The following is a 17,589-nucleotide window of genomic DNA, read 5'->3' on the forward strand; positions in this document are numbered from 1 at the left end:
GGATATCAGCGTGGAGGTTTTTGTAAACTCATACTCCTCGAGATCGGAACGCCACCAAAGCAATGAAGTTCCCGCAGGGTCAAGCCACCCATAGGCCGAAAGCTCGGCGAACAGGGAGGGACGGTACCAGGCTCGGCTTGTGGAAGTTTTCTTGCTGCGCCGAGGAGGAAATCATTGGAGAGGATGGCAGTTCTGACGAACAGCTCAAAAGGGATCAGGTAGGAGGAGAAATGAACGAAGACGGCCACCCGAAGTTTGGGAATATCGAACGCGCCGTGTCGAGAATCGGAATGATCAAAAGGTGAGCCAAATACGAGGGTAAAGTAAAAGGTGAACCGAACCGCAGCTGAACCCCTCAAGGTGACGACGAACAGGCGAGAAATCGGGCGCTGGGAATTCTTCGGCAGCACCAGAGATTTAAATAGGACGCCTCCACTTTTCATTTATTACCAGACTTGTTCTGGTTGGGAGCCTCACTAATGATCACAAGTTAAACTTTGAATTGGAGGTCTGGACAGCGATTTGACATTTCCTCCGTGCTTCGAGACAAAACAAAACTCCGGGCAAGTGGAGGTGTGAAGTGAAGCCAGAGGGTCGAGGTTAAGTCTTGAAAATCGCTGCTGAGCATGATCAATCTCGAGAGATTTACCAGGTAGAGATCTATAAGTTTTGTTTGTTTATATGCTTTGCTTTGCCTACATTATTAGCCAATCCATTTTTTCTACTAAGTGAGCATTATCTTGACGCATTTTCAAGATGTGATTGACCTTATCTCTGATTCGGGGGTGAAGCGGGGTGAAGCTCACACTCTATCATCAGTCATATGTATTCCGAACTTGCAATAGCGGTGTGGCAAGGCCCCTCCACCAGGTACCATGGAAGTAGGTTAGGTGCCTGTCTTATATAAGGTAGGTACCGACCTGTCATCTGTAGGTATCGAAATACCTTAGGCACCTAGTAGGTTTAGGTAAGGAACCTAGGAGGACTTAAGGTACATGTAGCTGCGTCTCGCCTGCGATAATCAAGAATACGGCACGACGATGTGAACGAGGCCCATCCCGCCTCAATCAAACTTCAAAGTCTCCGGTAAAGTCTGGGCCCGGGCTTACTTATCTGATTCTTTCGGTTCCCAAAAGACTTGTACGCGAGCTTTCCTATTATTCTTCAGCGACACTCTACACTCGCGGTTACAACTTACCGTCGCCATTGCGGCGGCGTCTCCGTCTTGTGCTATCGTGCTGCTGTTTTTACCTTCCACCGCCTCGACATCGACATAAACTCACCAGAGACTCGTGGCTGCTTCACCCAAAAGAGTAATACTGCACCCCGTCAAGTCCTTTTTGAGAATGAAGCGCTCACGAGAGCTTGGTGAAGATCTAGAAACAAGCTACCAAGGCGTAGGTACTGGGCGAGCTGCCAGTCGGGATACAGTTCTTCCCCCCGCGAAATTCCCACATATCGACTCAGCCGTGGAAGAGGGCGACGGCAACGAGGTAACGACAATGAGGTGTTCGTTTCCCCCTCACAAAGAACCACTTTTTTTCCAATCATATCAGGAGTACGAATGCCACTACAACATGTTCCACACGAACCGTTGTCTAGGCTGTCGCAAGAACTTTCCCTCGGAGCACTTGCTCGGCGTACACATAGAAGAATGTCATGACCCCCTTGTCAAAGTTAGAAGAGAAAAAGGCGAACACACGGTAAGAAATGATTGGCAAGTCGGTCTTTTGCACAGCTTTCTGATACAGGGCTGATGTCAACATACAGTACTCTTGCTTTGTGGAAGGCTGTGAGCGAAAGTGTCTCACCCATCAAAAACGCAGACTGCATATGATTGATAAGCATATGTATCCGAAGAACTTCTTCTTCGGTGTCACAAAAGAAGGCATTGATGGGAAAAGGTCACTGCTGGTAGAAACTGGGCATCGTCGACGGACGTCATCGGCAGCCTCAAGTTTTAAGGAGACACGTCGACGGCTAAGCATTGGAGAGGCACGAGACGCCGGCCCACATGGCGAGAGCAAGAACTGCACGGCACCATGTTTCGCGTCCGTTGATAGAAAACTACCTCAAGGGGAAAACACGGACGCAAATATGGAAGATCTTACGGGAGCTATGTCAGCATTACAATTCGTCCCTCCCAGTGTTAAATTTGGCCGTGGTCGCGCCGGGTTTTCAAAGTCATAAAAACTCACGTCATAGGGCAGGAACAACTGCATGCTTGATAATGATCAGTGATGATCAGTATGATACTTCCATTTGAATGGTATACTCGAAATAAGGAACTCGTTTGTACCTGCTGCATTCTTCAGCCAAGATAGCTAATCCATCCTGTTATGTTCAAGGTTGAACTGACTTTCATAATCCTGTTCAAAACGCCAACGCCATGATTCCAAATGCTGCCGAAACCGCCACCATGCCTTGTCAGTCGCTTGAAGCGCAACCGCGACAGCCACAGTTGACACACTGCCTGTCTTCATGACTTTCTTTCAGTTCGACCTTGGGCACTCTGCAAATGCATGTGCTGTTGAAATTTGTCTCTTTTGTTTGGATACATCGCAGGCAGCAGAGCTAGTCATGTAAGTTAGAAACTGAGCAATCACGAAGGAACGGTCACCGATTGAAACAACTCACCTTCTCGTACCCCTGCTTTTTCCACTTGGCAATGAGCATGGCATCGGCATAACCATTCTTTAGCAGCCACTCATATAATTGTTTACTGATGGCCTCTTTCTCATAATACAAGTCGTAAACGTAGCGACTTCTTTGATGCGCAATTTGAAAAATTTCCCATTGTGCCTGGTGTTTTGGGCCTTGAGGGGGCGGTTTGTTTTGAGCATCCTTCATTTTATTGGAAAAGATCAGTAAATCGTTTTCAATGTCGCTGAAGCCGTCGGGAGGGGGCTTGCGCTTCGAAGAATGACGTATGGCGGGCATTGCTTTGCAACTTTTGGGGATGTCTGTCTGACTAGAGAAAAGGTAGAGTAGGTGGTTTATAGCCCTTTGATACTGGTCTGCTTGGAATCGCAAACATGAATATGGCAACATGTCGAGCGCAACGATGCGCAGGGCAAACAAGTTGGCGCGCAGACATGGATGTTCGCACGTCACGTGACTTCCTCTAGAGTACTGGCCGAGAACGAAGAGCGAGAGCGAGAATGAACGTCACGGAATAGTGACCATTACGTTGAGAGGGATTGACTGCCCACCATGGCTATCACGCCGACCCAATTTGCCAAGAAGACGACGCAATGTATGATTGAACATATTCGCTTCTTATTCTCGAAACTAACAGTCTCTACAGCGGCCAACTGGTCCGATGCGAAGCGCCGAGTTCTTTCTTCGTACCGCGAATGGATCCGAGCAGTGCGTTTCCGTCATTCTCTTCCGATCCCTGTTGAAAACACGGCATTGTAGTTGGATGCGTCGCAGTATCGGGCTTTTTCATCCGTTGAACTACGCTCGGAAGGGATTGCGAGAGAGAAGACACTGACAAGGCAATTAAGGCTCCAGAGATTCAGACCATGTACAATATGCCCCTCCCGATTTCTGCTATTCGGACACGAGTCCGGCAGGAATTCGAGCGAAACCGATTCGCCAATAAGCTGCCTGTCGTTGATGTCCTTCTTTTCAAATCCCATGCCGAATATCAGGTACGAACGCGCACTGCGAATGGGCAACGGCGCATCTGTACCAATACGTCACGTGCTGATTATACTGGAGCAGGAGACGATGAACTTCTGGAAGCAGACTACCCATGTCATGTCCTATTTTAAAGACGAGAACTTCAGGGGAGATAAGAGGCTGCCATCGAGCTTCTTGGAGGGATTTCTCGAGGTATTTTGTTATTCCACACCGTTGAGGTTTTTACACAGTCACTCATATGATATGCTACAGGGCCGAAATTAGACAATCACAACAGCTGATCGTATATATGATTTACTTGATGAAACAAGCCAACGCGAGAGTATTCATTTTCATGTAGTCTAGCAGCGCCGTAAGCTCCTATGGTGGTGTTTTGAGCCGACAAGCTGGTGCCGTGACTTGATGGAAGAGAAACCATATACGTATGACAAACACGAATTCGAACCCCCCTTCGGCCTTGATCTCTCTGTTGGGGTAGAGATTTGAGGAGGCGATTATTGGTGTATGTGGTTACTAGAATTGAACTCTTGTCTCTTTACCCAGAACTCTTCTGCTACGACGTCGCAAACATCTTGCAGGTCGTGCAGTCCCTTTTTCAGTGCATCGACTGCTGCGCCATCTGCATGGCATGTCAGCATCGTTAAAAAAAATCCCCCCAAATCAAAGTCTTATCAGTTGAGGGCATCATACCGTATGTCTGGATTCTGATGTTCATCTTGGGCTCTGACGGGTGGGGGATGGTATATGCGCAAAATTCCACATCGGGGCTGCATTGTCAGTTATTCTGGTAGTCATGCGAGAAAGCGTCGCACGTACCTACTTCTTCATGATGATGTATCGCAGAGCATTCCCTAGCGTGTGTCCCTCGTCGGTGAATTCAAATGAGGCTGCGGTATCTGTCGAGCCAGGCAACTGCGGTTCATCAGCAAGAAGACTCCTTCCTCCAGCGGACAGAATGACATACGTACGATCCTAACGCGCTGGTCCTCTACCTCCTCCTCCTCCTCCTCCTTCTTTTCCTCTAGCTCGTCTGCCTCAAAACCGTCCTCCATCTCAGCATCTTCGGATTGTGCGGCAGACGAGCCGTCTTGCATGCTCACGTCTTGAGATGCTGGCCCTTGTGCCGTACTGGTCCGGCTCGGCATTGTGAGTGTGCTTGTGGTGGTTTTGAGTCAGCTTCAAGGGAGGCGCAATGCTCTCATGCATCAAGCGACGATTGCGACACGGAATGAAAGCTTGATCGACGGTTGCGCGAACTCAACTACATTGGTATCACACTTGTCCCACTTGAACCAGAAATTTTGAGGACGATGAAGGAAATAGTGGGTCAAGTCAAAGAGCGATCCAACATCAAAGGCTCTACGTGTCTTGCGCCAATATATATGCTACTAGTAGTGTCTGATATCAATCATCCGAGCTTCGCCCGGGTAGCTCAATGGCTAGAGCGTGGGACTTTTAATCCCAAGGTTGGGGGTTCGAGACCCCCCTCGGGCGCAACTGATAACTTTTGTACTCCATGATTTTGATTTCGCAGCAAAAGGGCCGTCTTGAACGTTTCACTGCACCTGTATGCCTTTTATTTTTCCTCTGACTTTGCAACTTCGACTTGAACCCATTGATTAGCGCTCTTTACCTTACTTTTGTTATGAATTGTTCTTTCTCTTTTTCTTCGTTCATCCATTACGTGGAATTGTGTAAAGCTAACAACGTCAGGTTACGTAAGCACCCTGCAACATAGTATAGAGAATATATTTACTATGATACCTTGTTCAACAATACATACCATCAACCTCCTCACCCCCAAGTTTCTGACGCTGCGAAATACCCCTTTCTATAATGCTTGCTAAAGTCTCGAGTTTTACAAAGGTCAGTCCACCTGGGAATATAATATGGGTAGTGACACTACAGTACACGAGGTCACTACTCCGCAGGCCATCAAATTCGCCCGGCATGTCAAGTTGTAACCGGAACCCTCCCTTGCACAGCGCATCAAGCTACTTGGGAGAGATGTACGGAGTACCGACTGTCCGTCACCCACATGTGGGCAAGCCGGAAAGAAAAAGACTGGGTACTATACGAAAGTGTGGTAAAAAGAGTAACGGCCTGGGGCGAAAGGCTGCTCCATCGTGGTAAAGGCCCTGATGCCGAGGCGGCTTGTAGTTAATATAACATCATAGGTAAACAAGACAAGTAACCGTAGTTATACATGTATATAGTAGGTAGCCATTGGGATATGGTAGTCCATTCCAGACTCTATCTATCCGTCGCCAAGCGAGGGCATGAATCATTCCATCGTGTATACGAGAGCAACCGGAGAAATGTGAATTCAGCAGGAGACGCCACAGAAGAAGGAAGAGAATTGAGAATCAGAGAGGAAAGGGACGACAAAACAAGCCAGGCCCCAGCACCTGCATCAGAGGGGCTCGTGGGCTCCCTACCGCAAGTTACACCAACCTGAGACGACGTCTCAGGCTGAGCCCCAGCCCCAGGGGTCAGCCAGCCCACAGGCGAGATTTTGACCAGGGTGGTAGTTGGGGGGGGGGGGGGGGGGGGGGGATGGGGAGGGGAGGGTGATGGAATACAACTCTGTACTGATGCCTGTTTGTCCCGACTCCCGGGTCCTTGATACGGTCCGTGAGAACTTCAATGGTTGGTCGGCTGCCATAGAAATGCGAGATGCAAGCCATACACATCACTGGGCCAAGGCATGGTTCGCAATAGACGCAGACCCCATGTTTGAGGTTTTGTTTTCATAAGCTGCCCTAAGCAGGAAGAAGCCGTTGGCCCCAATTGTCGCGTATTGTTATGCAAACTCTGGTGAGACTGACCAGGGGAGAAGCCAAGGAAAGCACTAGAGTCTAGAGACACATGTTGTAACACTGCATCGCTGGATTGTGCACTGTTTGTTGGCTTTACTACTGGGGTTTTTCGTTTCCTCCATGTTTCGCCGTTGTAGGCGACTACAGCATCCCGTGAAAACGAAGGGCCGAAGCTGCCAGGGATCTCGACGCTATCTCTACCGCTACGCGAAATATTTCGCTTGTGTTTCATTGCATGGTATTGCCCTGGGATGACGTCTTGAGGACGGGAAGCAAATGGAGCTGGCTGGCCGGGAATGACTGATGCTACGCGGCTGCAGCTGCCGAGGACGAAGGTTTGGGACTCTGGCGGTCGCGAGGGCACGGCGGCATGCTGGTCTGCTCTGCTCGTGAGATAAAAAGACAACACCCGACGGGCGGTTGGCCAGGGCCAGATCGTGTTTCTGCACGCAGGGGCGGCTTGTGGGGAGGCAAACTAACCTTGTTGATGATGAAGCATGGCAGCTGGAAAAAGGGTTGACCGTTGGGCCAGACGGAGTACGAAGTACTCGAGCCCGTAGGAGCACCGTCTCTTTGTTGAAGCTCTGCTGCGTATTTCAGTACTCGGCACGAAGAAACCAACGTTACATGCGTCATGCCATGTCATGCCATGTCATGTCATGTCATGCCATGCCATGCCCTGCGGTTACGTGTGACCGCTGACCACGCTCCGAGGTGCTGCGCTGGGCTGGGCTGGGCTGGGCTGGGCCGCGCTGAGGCTGTCTCGAAGTGCGAACGATATCAAGCAAAGTCAATCGGACATGGTGAGCCTCTGGCAGATTGGCAAGCAGGCAGGCAGGCAGGCAGGCAGGCAGGCAGGCAGGCAGGCACGTAGCAAGTCACTGGTGGGAACTCCGCAGCATACGTGGCAGCGTCAGCCATAGCGTCGGCTGAAAAACGGCTCGACTGTTTGGATTTTGTTCGGTCTGCTGCTGGCTGGTGGAGACAAGCTCAAGCTATGTACCTCCTTCCTCCTGTTAGGTACCTACGGTACGGTACCTGAGGTAGGTGCCAAGGTAGGAGATCTGAAGCGAGGACATACGTACGGAAGGTGCCCACTTGCCAACTCCGTCGGCCCTTGCGTTTTGGTAAACACAAAGTCTGCTGGCCTCTGCAAGGGTTGCGTTGCGTCCCCATTGGCCGTCAGCTCCCTGTCTCGCAGCCCTGGTTTCACGACGTTTGGGAGGCATCAATACATGCACATGTACCAGACCTGAGATGTGCATGCAGCACGCAGACAAGCCCTGGCAGGGGCATGGGCATAACCACCATGGCGCCATGGCCGTCTCTTGTTGGTCCACCGGGTCCACCGTGCAAAGGTCAATCGGCCTGCCTGTCGTTACCCCGCATGCTGAGCACGTCGGCTCCAAAAGATGAAACGAGCCAGCCTCCTTGGTTGGTTTGAACTTTGCCGTGTGGCGCGTTAAAGGCACGTGCAAGCGCGGCGTAAGCGGGTTGCTTATGGGCGGTTCTTTGGGCTGTTCAACTTTTTGTGTCTTTTGACTCTTTGCATTTGTTCGGGTCCCTGGGAGCCTGAAGCGAAAAAGTTGGGAGGCGTCTCAGCACGGCTGGAGCGTGGCGGTGGGGCGGAAGCCCCGAGCCCCAAGCCCCAAGCCCCAAGCCCCAAGGCACCGCGCTGCGCTGCGCTCCCCTGCGCTGCGCTGCCCTGCGCTGCGCTGCCCTGCATCGCTATCTACATGTATCGAGGTTCGGGTTCAATATGCGAGGCTTGCCTCGAGTAAAGCTCCGACTTTACTTGATTTCAACAGCATCTCAAGGGCGAAGTACTCCGCAAGGTTAGAGTTGCCGTCCAATCCAACCAACGTGCGGCAGGCGGCAGGCGGCAGGCGGCAGGCGGCAGGCGGCAGGCGGCAGGCGGCAGGCGACAGGCGACAGAGAAAGAGGATCGCGGAAGCAATCGGTTTACTCCAGTCTTCTCGCTCATGCGGGGTTCTAGGGGTCAGTGAGGGGAAAAGTTGATAAGCACTGAGGCCTACTATGGATCTTTCCTCTCGAGTGATGCAACAAAAAGTCCGGGTTCGACGAATTTCGGGATACACGGCAGCTTGACAACGCGCAGAACCCATACAGAACATTGCGTCGTAATTGTAACAGGTGATTTGTCGACCGGTGTACCATGTGCTTGTTGCATATCCGGGTAAAGGGCCAACAAGGATGAACTCAAAGATGGTGTTTGGTGTTTTAGGGAGCAACCAGCCATGATCAAGGAAACCAAAGTCGATGATGATGTCTTCTGGCGGGTGCGGGAACTGTCCTGTCATCTGAGTCCTGACGGTCCCTTAGGCTGGTACCTACCTAAGGTGCCTACCTAGTAGGGGGTACCCGCGAGTACCTTCCGCTTTCTCCAGGGCGAGAAAGAAGGGGGGGTTAAGGGACAGAGAGAGCTGGACCTTGCCTTATCTGGTACTATAGGAGGTAGTGGTATGGCGTATAAACCGCATTAGGCCTAGTAGCGAATCAATCAGTCAAGTGCGGAATATACAGCATCAATTACAGGTTGTCAACGGTGCATTCAATGTGCGGCCGTTTGCCCGGCTTCAGTAGCGCTTGGTGCCTCGGTGAATTCCATCAGCTCTGAATAATGAAAGCCATGGCACTGATGACAGTTACTACCAGGCTGCTTGCTCACTGCGCACCGCTCACTGCTGGCCTGGCCGCTGGGTGATACCTGGGTCAACGTTGAAAACCCGAGAACAATATCAACCGATCAACCCCCTGTCCTTGGGCTTTCTCGGCTGCAATCACTGCTTCGGCTTTCAGATCCTCCGATGATCAGTCACCAGTCTCGGTTTCCAGACCTCGTTGATCATCTAGGAGCCCCGCCCAAGTTCGCCAACCGTCGTCACTCAACAGGGGCGCCGTTGAAGCTGGCACCCAGCTGGTGGACCAGACTCGTGCTAGATATGGATGGGTGTCAGAATGCACAGGGAAAATGCGATAATGCTTGATTGAAGGAACCAAGTCCTCTCTAAGAGACTTGTGTTCCCAGCTATTTATAGTGGGATAGGGGGTACCCCTAAGGGCTTACTGATCTAGGGAGAACTCGGCTCATCCACTCTCGGATATAACCGATATCCATATTATAGGCAAGCCAATTTCCTTCTAATACACCCCTTCAGGATGTGCTTTCTCTAGGATATCCTGCCATATAGCTAAACTCAGTGCAAAGCAAGATAACAAGTAGAAATATCAATCCACTTAAAACGATGTGCGCAAAATGACGGTGCCATTATTGAACAGGCTACCTATACAGGGGTAAATTGCCCCAATAGTATATATACAAAGTAGGAAAACAATAACAAACCGTAGATTCTAATTTTTCATAGGAAATAAGTATAGCTATTAGAAAAACTCGTTTTAATCTGATTTTTTAGGGCGTCTTTTGATCCTTCTAAGGCTCTTCCTCACCATTAAGGTCAACATCGTAAGACTATAGTTCAGCATTATAGGATCCCTTTAAAACAATAAGCCTAAGTTGCCGGCGGAAGATTTTAAATTTCTGGCCTGTTAGAGGCTTTGTGAAACCATTAGCGACTATATTGCCCATTAGAACCTATATAATATTAATCGTTCTTTTCTAAACCTCCTAGCGCAGCTAATAATGATGAATATCTATATAATGAAGCTATATTACGAGCTTAAAGAATTCCTCCTTTAATAGGCGAATAGTCTAGATATTATCGCATTAAATTATAGGGATATCGGCATACAATTAGAGCCTAATTTTTTCGTATAATCTCTTAAAGGCGATAACCTTTTTTACTATATGAGATATCGCAAGAAGCTCTGCCTCTATTAATAATATTGTAATAGTATCCTATTAACCTGATTTATATATAATCGGGCCGCTAAAGAGCTTAATTATATAGCCCTAACTGCTTCGTCGTATCGTAATATTGTTGGCATAGGAAGCATTAGAAAATGCCTCTATTTCTGCTATATCAGCCCGGAACTTTATTACGGTATTCTTCCACGCGTAGCTATAGTTAAGTACCTTCCTTACGGCTTATAAATAGTCTAGACCTGGATTTTAAAGGAATCTTAATAGCTGCGATCTAATATAGCCTAGTTTAGGCTTTATAATTATAATCGGATATACTAACGAGCCTACTATTAATTAGTATCGCTTTGTATCGTATAGTTCAGCTATCCCATTAAATGCCTTAAGTCTTATAGCGTATAGCAGGTACTCCGGAAGGCGGTCCTTAGCATCATTAAATACGGTAAGGTTATATTTTATCGCTAGCTTATCGAAGTAAGCCCTCTATGTAAGCTATAACTTTCCGGCCGTGCGGTTGCGAATAACCTTAATTACTAGGAACCACTATAGCTCGCCGAGATCCTTAATCTTAAATGCCGCTATTAATGCCGTATAAAACGATTTAAATGCCTCTATCCGTGATTTATAATAAAACACAACTAGGTTATTAATGTAGAAGAATATAATAAGGAAGCTATTAATGAAGATATAGGGGTCCTCGCAGACCTATTTAAAGCCTTATTGCAATAGGAATCGTGATAACTCTTTGAATTATAGTAGCAGAGACCTTCAAAGCCCGTATAGGGCACGCAATAACCTAATAAATATGAAACTATTGTAGAATCTATCGGATTATTTGCAATAGATGGTCTTATTAAGTAGTACATTGAGAAAGGCTGTAACGAAGTTATATTAGTGCGTTTCTAGGTTAAAGAAGTATATTAACGCTATAAGAAGCCGAAATATATATGCCGTAAGCGCCACTGCCTGGGTATTATAAAGATTATAGGGTTATTAATTACTATAAACGCATAATTGTGCCTTATAACCGGTGAGATACCTATCTTAGTCCCATTTATAGGCAAACACCTACTTTAGGTCTAATAGCTTAATCTAAGGGTCGATAGATGAATTATTTCGTTAAATAATATACCTAATCTCCCTGTTTATAACCTTCGAATATTCTTCTTTCGCGGCGGTAATAAATTCCTTACGCTTAGGGTGCTTTTTAAGCTCTTTTTATATCGCCGGCTCTTTAGGCATATTCGTAATATATAGTGCCTCTATTATAGTTAAAGGCTTCGCGATAGAAGCTGCAAATATATTATAAGTATTTCCTTCGAGCTTTATAAAGAATATATCATTAAAAAGAGCAATCGGCTTAAGTTTATTATTAGGCTTAGGCGAAAATAGCGGGGATAATAGTATCGCTTAAGCGATAGCTTCTTTAGGGTAATCTATAACCTTAAGATTAATTTCTATTAATTAAGGGGCATTATTAGTAGTTTTATTTTATGCCTTTAGTGCCTATTTAATAATAGGATTGTTAGTAAAGATATTTTCAATCGAATTCCTAGATAATATAAGTTTAAAGTCATTAATAATAGGTATTTCTTCAATATTACCGATGAGGCTATTTAAGGCCTCTTTCTATTATTTAGAAATCGGTAAATAGCGTTCATCTTAATAAAAAATAGTCTCATCGAATGTAATATAGTTAGAATTAAATTAGCAGCTTCTTTTTAATAAAGGCACCTAAATTAGGTACTAAATAGTTAAGATATAGCCTGCTAAATACCCGATATAAGCTTTTTGATTAAGCTTTAGACCTTTCTGTAATATCCTATCGCAAGTCATTATAAAAGCCTTATATTTATAGGCGCAAAGGTAGTGAATTTATAAACGAATATCTGCCGGTAGGTATTTCTAGGCGGGCTTATTATTATAGAGCTAAAGTTGAAGTATTTAAAGAGGTAATTTCTAGTTATTGTAAGGTTTTTCCGACTTCTTAGGGCTTCGATTTAGTAAATATACCGCTGCTTCGGCTATAATGGGCTATAACTCCTTAGGAAAACCTGCTTATATATTAAGAAGGGCTATCTTTATCTTTAATACCCCCCTAAAACGTTCAGCATAACTATTCTAATATTAATAATTAAGGCTCGAATTTTGAATTATAATACCTTTCTGCTTAGCTTCTTCCCGACTATTACTAGTCTAAAGTGCCATTTTATTATTAGAGATAACTATCGCGATCGCTATATCGTATAGGCGTAAAACCCGATTCTTAAAGATTAGCTAGCATTTAGGTAGGTCGGTCTTTCTAGGTATTATAAAAATGCACTTTATTCCTATAAATCGGTAGGTAAATAACGCTATATATTTATTACTATTAAAAGCAGTAGCTTATAGAAATAGATCGAAAGAGACTACTTTAAAGGGTTCCTAAGGCATTAAGAGCTTATAAGATAACCGTAATATCTACTTTACGATTTTCACGCTATTATAAACCTTACAATTCGAAGCTTCTTTTTTCTTAGGCATCTATAATATATCCTTAAAGATATAATCTATCGAATCCCAACCTAAGTGCCTAAAATGCATATACTAAATAGCATAAGGTGTTTTCATCGAAGTTTTAAGCTAATAGCTATCTCCTCGAGCTAAATAGGCTTTATTAATAATTAAGGCTTTATTTTAAGCCCTTATAATGAATTCATCTATAGGTATATCGTTTCTGCTACTTTAGTAGAGGATATAAAGCCTTTCTTCTACCTAAAAAACTTAAAAGATAACTTCTTATTGACTATTTTTCCGTAGGTAAATCTTATCGACTTTATTATTCTAAAATAATCCCTTATTTCTTATCTTTTTTATAGTAAGAAGATTTACTATAATCGTCGGATTATATAGAATATCGGTAAAGGTAATAGCCCTTCCATCCTGTAATATAATTCGAATAGAGTCAATACTGAGGACTTTTGAAATACTATTATAAGCATCACAAATAAAGTGCTTATCAATATTATACTCAATATTAGTAAACCACTTTATATTATTAAAGATGTGTATTAAAGCGCTACTATCGAGCATAATATAAGACTTTAAAAGACCTAAATCATCCGGGTGAGTTCCTATAGAAAGGATAGATATTATAAATACCTTATCTTCCTTTTCTTTCTCCGTTAATCTATCTTCTTCTTTATTATTATCATCGTTACTTTTGCCTTTGCCTTTACCCTTATATTTATCTTAGAAGGCTTTAAATGCATCTTATACCTCTTTAGATTCCTTTTTTATCTTTTTATATATAGCTTCCTAGCTTTTCTTACTAATCCTATCTTTTAAGTGGTTTGGAGCTATCAATAGAGTTAATATCTAATAATTCTTATAATAAGGCCCCTTTACTATATAGGGCTTGCTATAGTATTTATAGGTCTTTTTCTCTACCGAAGATAAAGCTAAAACATCGCTAGAAGCGGCTTACAATAAAGGTTTAGTATCATCAGTTATAAATGCTATATAACTACTGCTAACCTTCCCCTTTTCTTCCAGCTCCTATTTCTGCTATATATTTTTAACGGTCGTTAGAAAATCGAGATATTTATTCTATTCCTATGCCTTTACCATTCGATTAAGGATTTTATCCTTAAAGGCAGGATACTTTTAACGAAGAGCTTCTATTAGCCATTTAGTAGGCGTATTCCCATTAATAAGGATCGAGTCTATTCACACTAATCGCTTATACAATATAAAGATTTCGTTAAACTATTCCTCTATATTACATCTTTCAAGGTTATATCGTATAGCCTGCTTAAATTTTTCTTCGAGGTATTCCCAGATAATAAGCTAAACCGGTCGTATATATTCTATTAGGCGTTAAATTTTTCCTCGAACGTTCCGATCGCCTACAACTAATATCTTATAGCTAGGGCTCAGCATTAATTCAAACTACGCCATATATACTCGAAGATTCTGACTAAATATTGTATAATAGTCGTTCTGAAAGTTGTACTAAATATTAGATTATTTCATCTATTCTGCAGTACTAATACCACCAGGGCATTGTATCGGCTTGAAGTGGTGGTTTTCTTCAATATTCTCGACTTACTGCGGCCAGATTATTCTTATTCTCACTGTTGGTGCTGCCGATGATGCCCTAGCTGCCGATATAGCTCTAGTATTTGCAGAAGGGGCACGATCTATAGCTCCTGTTGATGAATCGGCTATTGCTGCCGATATAGGTATTAATGCTAATGCCTGTATAGAATAGATAGGTTCATCTAATTCCTATGCCGGCAGAAGAGGCATATTCAGTATCGCCGAGCCCTCAGGGTCTGTCAGAATGAAATTATTTATTATTTTATTTTATTATTTTTGGATATTAATCGCCGACAATTCTTACGCATCGCCGCATCATCAGATTGAAAAAGGTATTAAGTATTCAGTACTTATATTTATATGGCGGCTGCTAGTAAAGTTGAGTACCTAATACTTACACATATTCCCTTACGCGCAAATGTATGATGCATCACAAATTGATCACACTACTTTATCGTCGCAAATCTCGATGCACTACAAATGCACATTTCGCCACATATCTATAATATCACAGTATGGTCAGGATATCTACGTCAGATTGATTTCACTAGGGATATTCTATGTTGGAATATTATGTATTTAAATCCCTAGATATTCCTACCCAAATAGTGGGAAGGAATAGATGGATGGATGCATGCAAGCAAGTATGCAGAATTAATGCATATTAGATTGTCCCTATGCCTTAGTCTCGTATCTTATCTGTGCCTTTTACCTTACTGCGATTTTACCATTCCACTGCCTTTATCCTTCGCATACTGTATTATCTTAGCAGGCGAAAACCGTTTTGACAGTTATAAGCCCGGTTTGCACCCGGTAAATCGCTTTATTTTATCTATTTTATCCTTTTGATTTCTCTCCGACTATTATTCGCGTGCATTTATTGCCAGCTACACGCCGACAAATTACCAGCTGGTCCGACGGATTACCAGCTATTTCCCCCTTTTATTATATACGCAAACAACTGCATACTAACTTTAGCCAGCTGCACGCAGCTGTGCATAGGTTTACAAGAGTGCAATTACGCATTCTATACAATATCAATCTTTTCTTGCTACTATATTTCTTATACCTCTGTGCTAATATTATTACTAGGACCGTATAAACGCGTGATAAATAGCGTGCAAACCAGCACAATCGCGCATTTTCACATTGCAATTCTATCACTTTAATCCGACCTTCGCCGTGCAACGTGCAATAAGCATACCGACTGCTTACCTACGCACCTTCTATTATATTATCGCTATCTTACCAGACGATTTTCTATAATTAAATATTCTTTCCGATGAAGAAATTAGCCTCAGGCAAAAGTTCTGCTAGGGCACCCGTGCCGCCATACAAATTGCTAGTGCAAGGCATAGCCCAAAAGAACGCAGTAGTGCCGATACATTTGCCTGCGCGAAACATTTCTTCTAACTTAGGAAGCCGGCAAGCGACTTTTAACTACTAAGGCCGGAAGACCATAAGTGTGGTATATTGTGACTAGATTAATTAGATTGACCACCTGGATTAATCCCTTTTGCCTAGGACTATTTACCGGGACTATTTTGCCCTTTAGATTTACTTAGACCTTTATCCGTTGGATTTTTCTTTAACTAAGGCTAGGTTGTTATTCTTTCTTATTGTTATTCTTTCTTATCTATCTTACCTATCCTACCTATCCTACCTATCCTACCTATCCTACCTATCCTGCCTTTCCTACCTATTCTATTATGGCTACCAATACCGACCTAGGGAACCCGGCAAACTTCCAACTGCTAGGCAGTAAAGACTGGTTTAAATAGATCTTAATTATTAAGAAGTTCGCTATTAACGAAAACATCTAGGCCTATATCAACCCTTCCGTGGAGGAACCTAATAGGCCTACTTTATAATAGCCTATTAAGCCTACCGCTTCTACCATCAAGCCTCATACTTCTTCTATCCTTAACCTCGATGATTCTGATTTTATTAGGTTGCAGTATATAACGAATGTCTATAGGACTACCCTATAGGATTATAAGGATAAGAAAAAAGCTCTCGTTAATATCCAACGCTAGATTATCGCAACTATAGGCAACTACTACGATACTATAAGCTAGGAGAATGATATTGCCGCACAGCTATACTTGTTAAAATAACGCTTGCAGCCTACCATTTGGGACCATAAAAAAGATATCCGCCAGCGCTATACAGCTGTACTGCGAAGTCCTAATAGGACTAAGATATCTAGCTGGATTACTTCCTATAAGAAAGTCCTTGCAGAAGCTATTAATATCAATATACTAAATATATAAGGACTCCAACTAACCTAGGATTTTATCGACGCCGTGGAATCTATTGCACCAGCCTTTTCTAATTATTAGAAGAATAGAATTAAGGAAAAGTAACGCAATAACAAAGAAGGATGGGAGAAGAAGATACCCAATAGTCATTATATTAGTGATTTATTCGAGCAAGAGTTTGCCTTATAACAATAAAGAGCATAAGGTGCCTTTGCCTCTTTCCAGGATATAGATACCAATAAAAATCAACAAAAAACAACTAACATTACCAAGCCAAAACAATTATGCATTTGTGGCCTTTTATATCGCTAGGAAGATTGTTATATTTTAAACCAGCAAAAGGCGCCTAAGGATTAGAAGCCCAATACCACTATACTTAATAAAATCCAATCTAAGTTTTCATCTAATCAGCGCTTTAAGGATATAGTTATCAAAGCATTATAAGCGAAAGGAATCACGATTAATCCTATTGTGTTATAGCCACCCTCTCCTTCTATATCACTTAGAATTGCGTTTGCTAGTAAGGATAGTAATACGTTATACAACCTTGTGCAACCCGAACCGATTATATCGTTAATGACTATTACCAGCCCATAGGCAAGCCCATAGGCATCCCTATCTATTACCAGCCTATAGGCATCCCTATCTATTACCAGCCTATAGGCATCTCTTTTAATTATACCCTATCCACTTAAAGATTCCTGGATACTAGATAGTAGCTCTAATACTTACATCACCAATAATAAGGACCGGTTACTGGATTACGTTCTAAATATCGAGCCTGAAATAGTATTTACTAGTGAATCTAATCCTTCTATACTAGGATATAGAAGAGTGCGATTAAATACTAATAAAGGCATCTTCGAGCTACTATATGTAGCATATATACCGATATTTCATACTAATATAGCAAGCTTGGAACGATTTATGCATGCGAATT

At 43.7% G+C, this 17,589-nt stretch overlaps 6 protein-coding genes across 6 annotated transcripts; 2 read left to right on the plus strand and 4 right to left on the minus strand.

Moving 5' to 3' along the window:
* Positions 1-823: 823 nt before the first annotated feature.
* On the plus strand, positions 824-2,190 carry UV8b_03761 (uncharacterized protein; the record flags this gene model as incomplete). Its single annotated transcript, XM_043141259.1, has 4 exons — positions 824-881; positions 1,137-1,313; positions 1,375-1,703; positions 1,771-2,190. 4 exons carry the CDS (start codon positions 824-826, stop codon positions 2,188-2,190), a joined length of 984 nt encoding a protein of 327 aa, XP_042997193.1.
* A 237-nt stretch (positions 2,191-2,427) lies between these two features.
* On the minus strand, positions 2,428-2,940 carry UV8b_03762 (uncharacterized protein; the record flags this gene model as incomplete). The annotated part of the gene is made up of 2 exons (XM_043141260.1): positions 2,428-2,574; positions 2,638-2,940. 2 exons carry the CDS (start codon positions 2,938-2,940, stop codon positions 2,428-2,430), a joined length of 450 nt encoding a protein of 149 aa, XP_042997194.1.
* A 273-nt stretch (positions 2,941-3,213) lies between these two features.
* Positions 3,214-3,912, plus strand: UV8b_03763 (uncharacterized protein; the record flags this gene model as incomplete). The annotated part of the gene is made up of 5 exons (XM_043141261.1): positions 3,214-3,256; positions 3,308-3,369; positions 3,510-3,656; positions 3,730-3,840; positions 3,901-3,912. The coding sequence occupies 5 exons, from the start codon at positions 3,214-3,216 to the stop codon at positions 3,910-3,912; spliced, it is 375 nt and encodes a 124-aa protein (XP_042997195.1).
* Positions 3,913-4,142: 230 nt separating this feature from the next.
* UV8b_03764 (uncharacterized protein) lies at positions 4,143-4,793 on the minus strand (the record flags this gene model as incomplete). The annotated part of the gene is made up of 4 exons (XM_043141262.1): positions 4,143-4,267; positions 4,339-4,415; positions 4,469-4,560; positions 4,617-4,793. The coding sequence occupies 4 exons, from the start codon at positions 4,791-4,793 to the stop codon at positions 4,143-4,145; spliced, it is 471 nt and encodes a 156-aa protein (XP_042997196.1).
* A 1,547-nt stretch (positions 4,794-6,340) lies between these two features.
* On the minus strand, positions 6,341-6,966 carry UV8b_03765 (uncharacterized protein; the record flags this gene model as incomplete). Its single annotated transcript, XM_043141263.1, has 3 exons — positions 6,341-6,405; positions 6,477-6,845; positions 6,948-6,966. The coding sequence occupies 3 exons, from the start codon at positions 6,964-6,966 to the stop codon at positions 6,341-6,343; spliced, it is 453 nt and encodes a 150-aa protein (XP_042997197.1).
* A 1,255-nt stretch (positions 6,967-8,221) lies between these two features.
* On the minus strand, positions 8,222-8,788 carry UV8b_03766 (uncharacterized protein; the record flags this gene model as incomplete). The annotated part of the gene is made up of 1 exon (XM_043141264.1): positions 8,222-8,788. One exon carries the CDS (start codon positions 8,786-8,788, stop codon positions 8,222-8,224), a length of 567 nt encoding a protein of 188 aa, XP_042997198.1.
* Between the last annotated feature and the right edge of the window lie 8,801 nt (positions 8,789-17,589).

Source organism: Ustilaginoidea virens, chromosome 3, assembly GCF_000687475.1.
Source record: "Ustilaginoidea virens chromosome 3, complete sequence".
Taxonomy (NCBI): Eukaryota; Fungi; Ascomycota; class Sordariomycetes; order Hypocreales; family Clavicipitaceae; genus Ustilaginoidea; species Ustilaginoidea virens.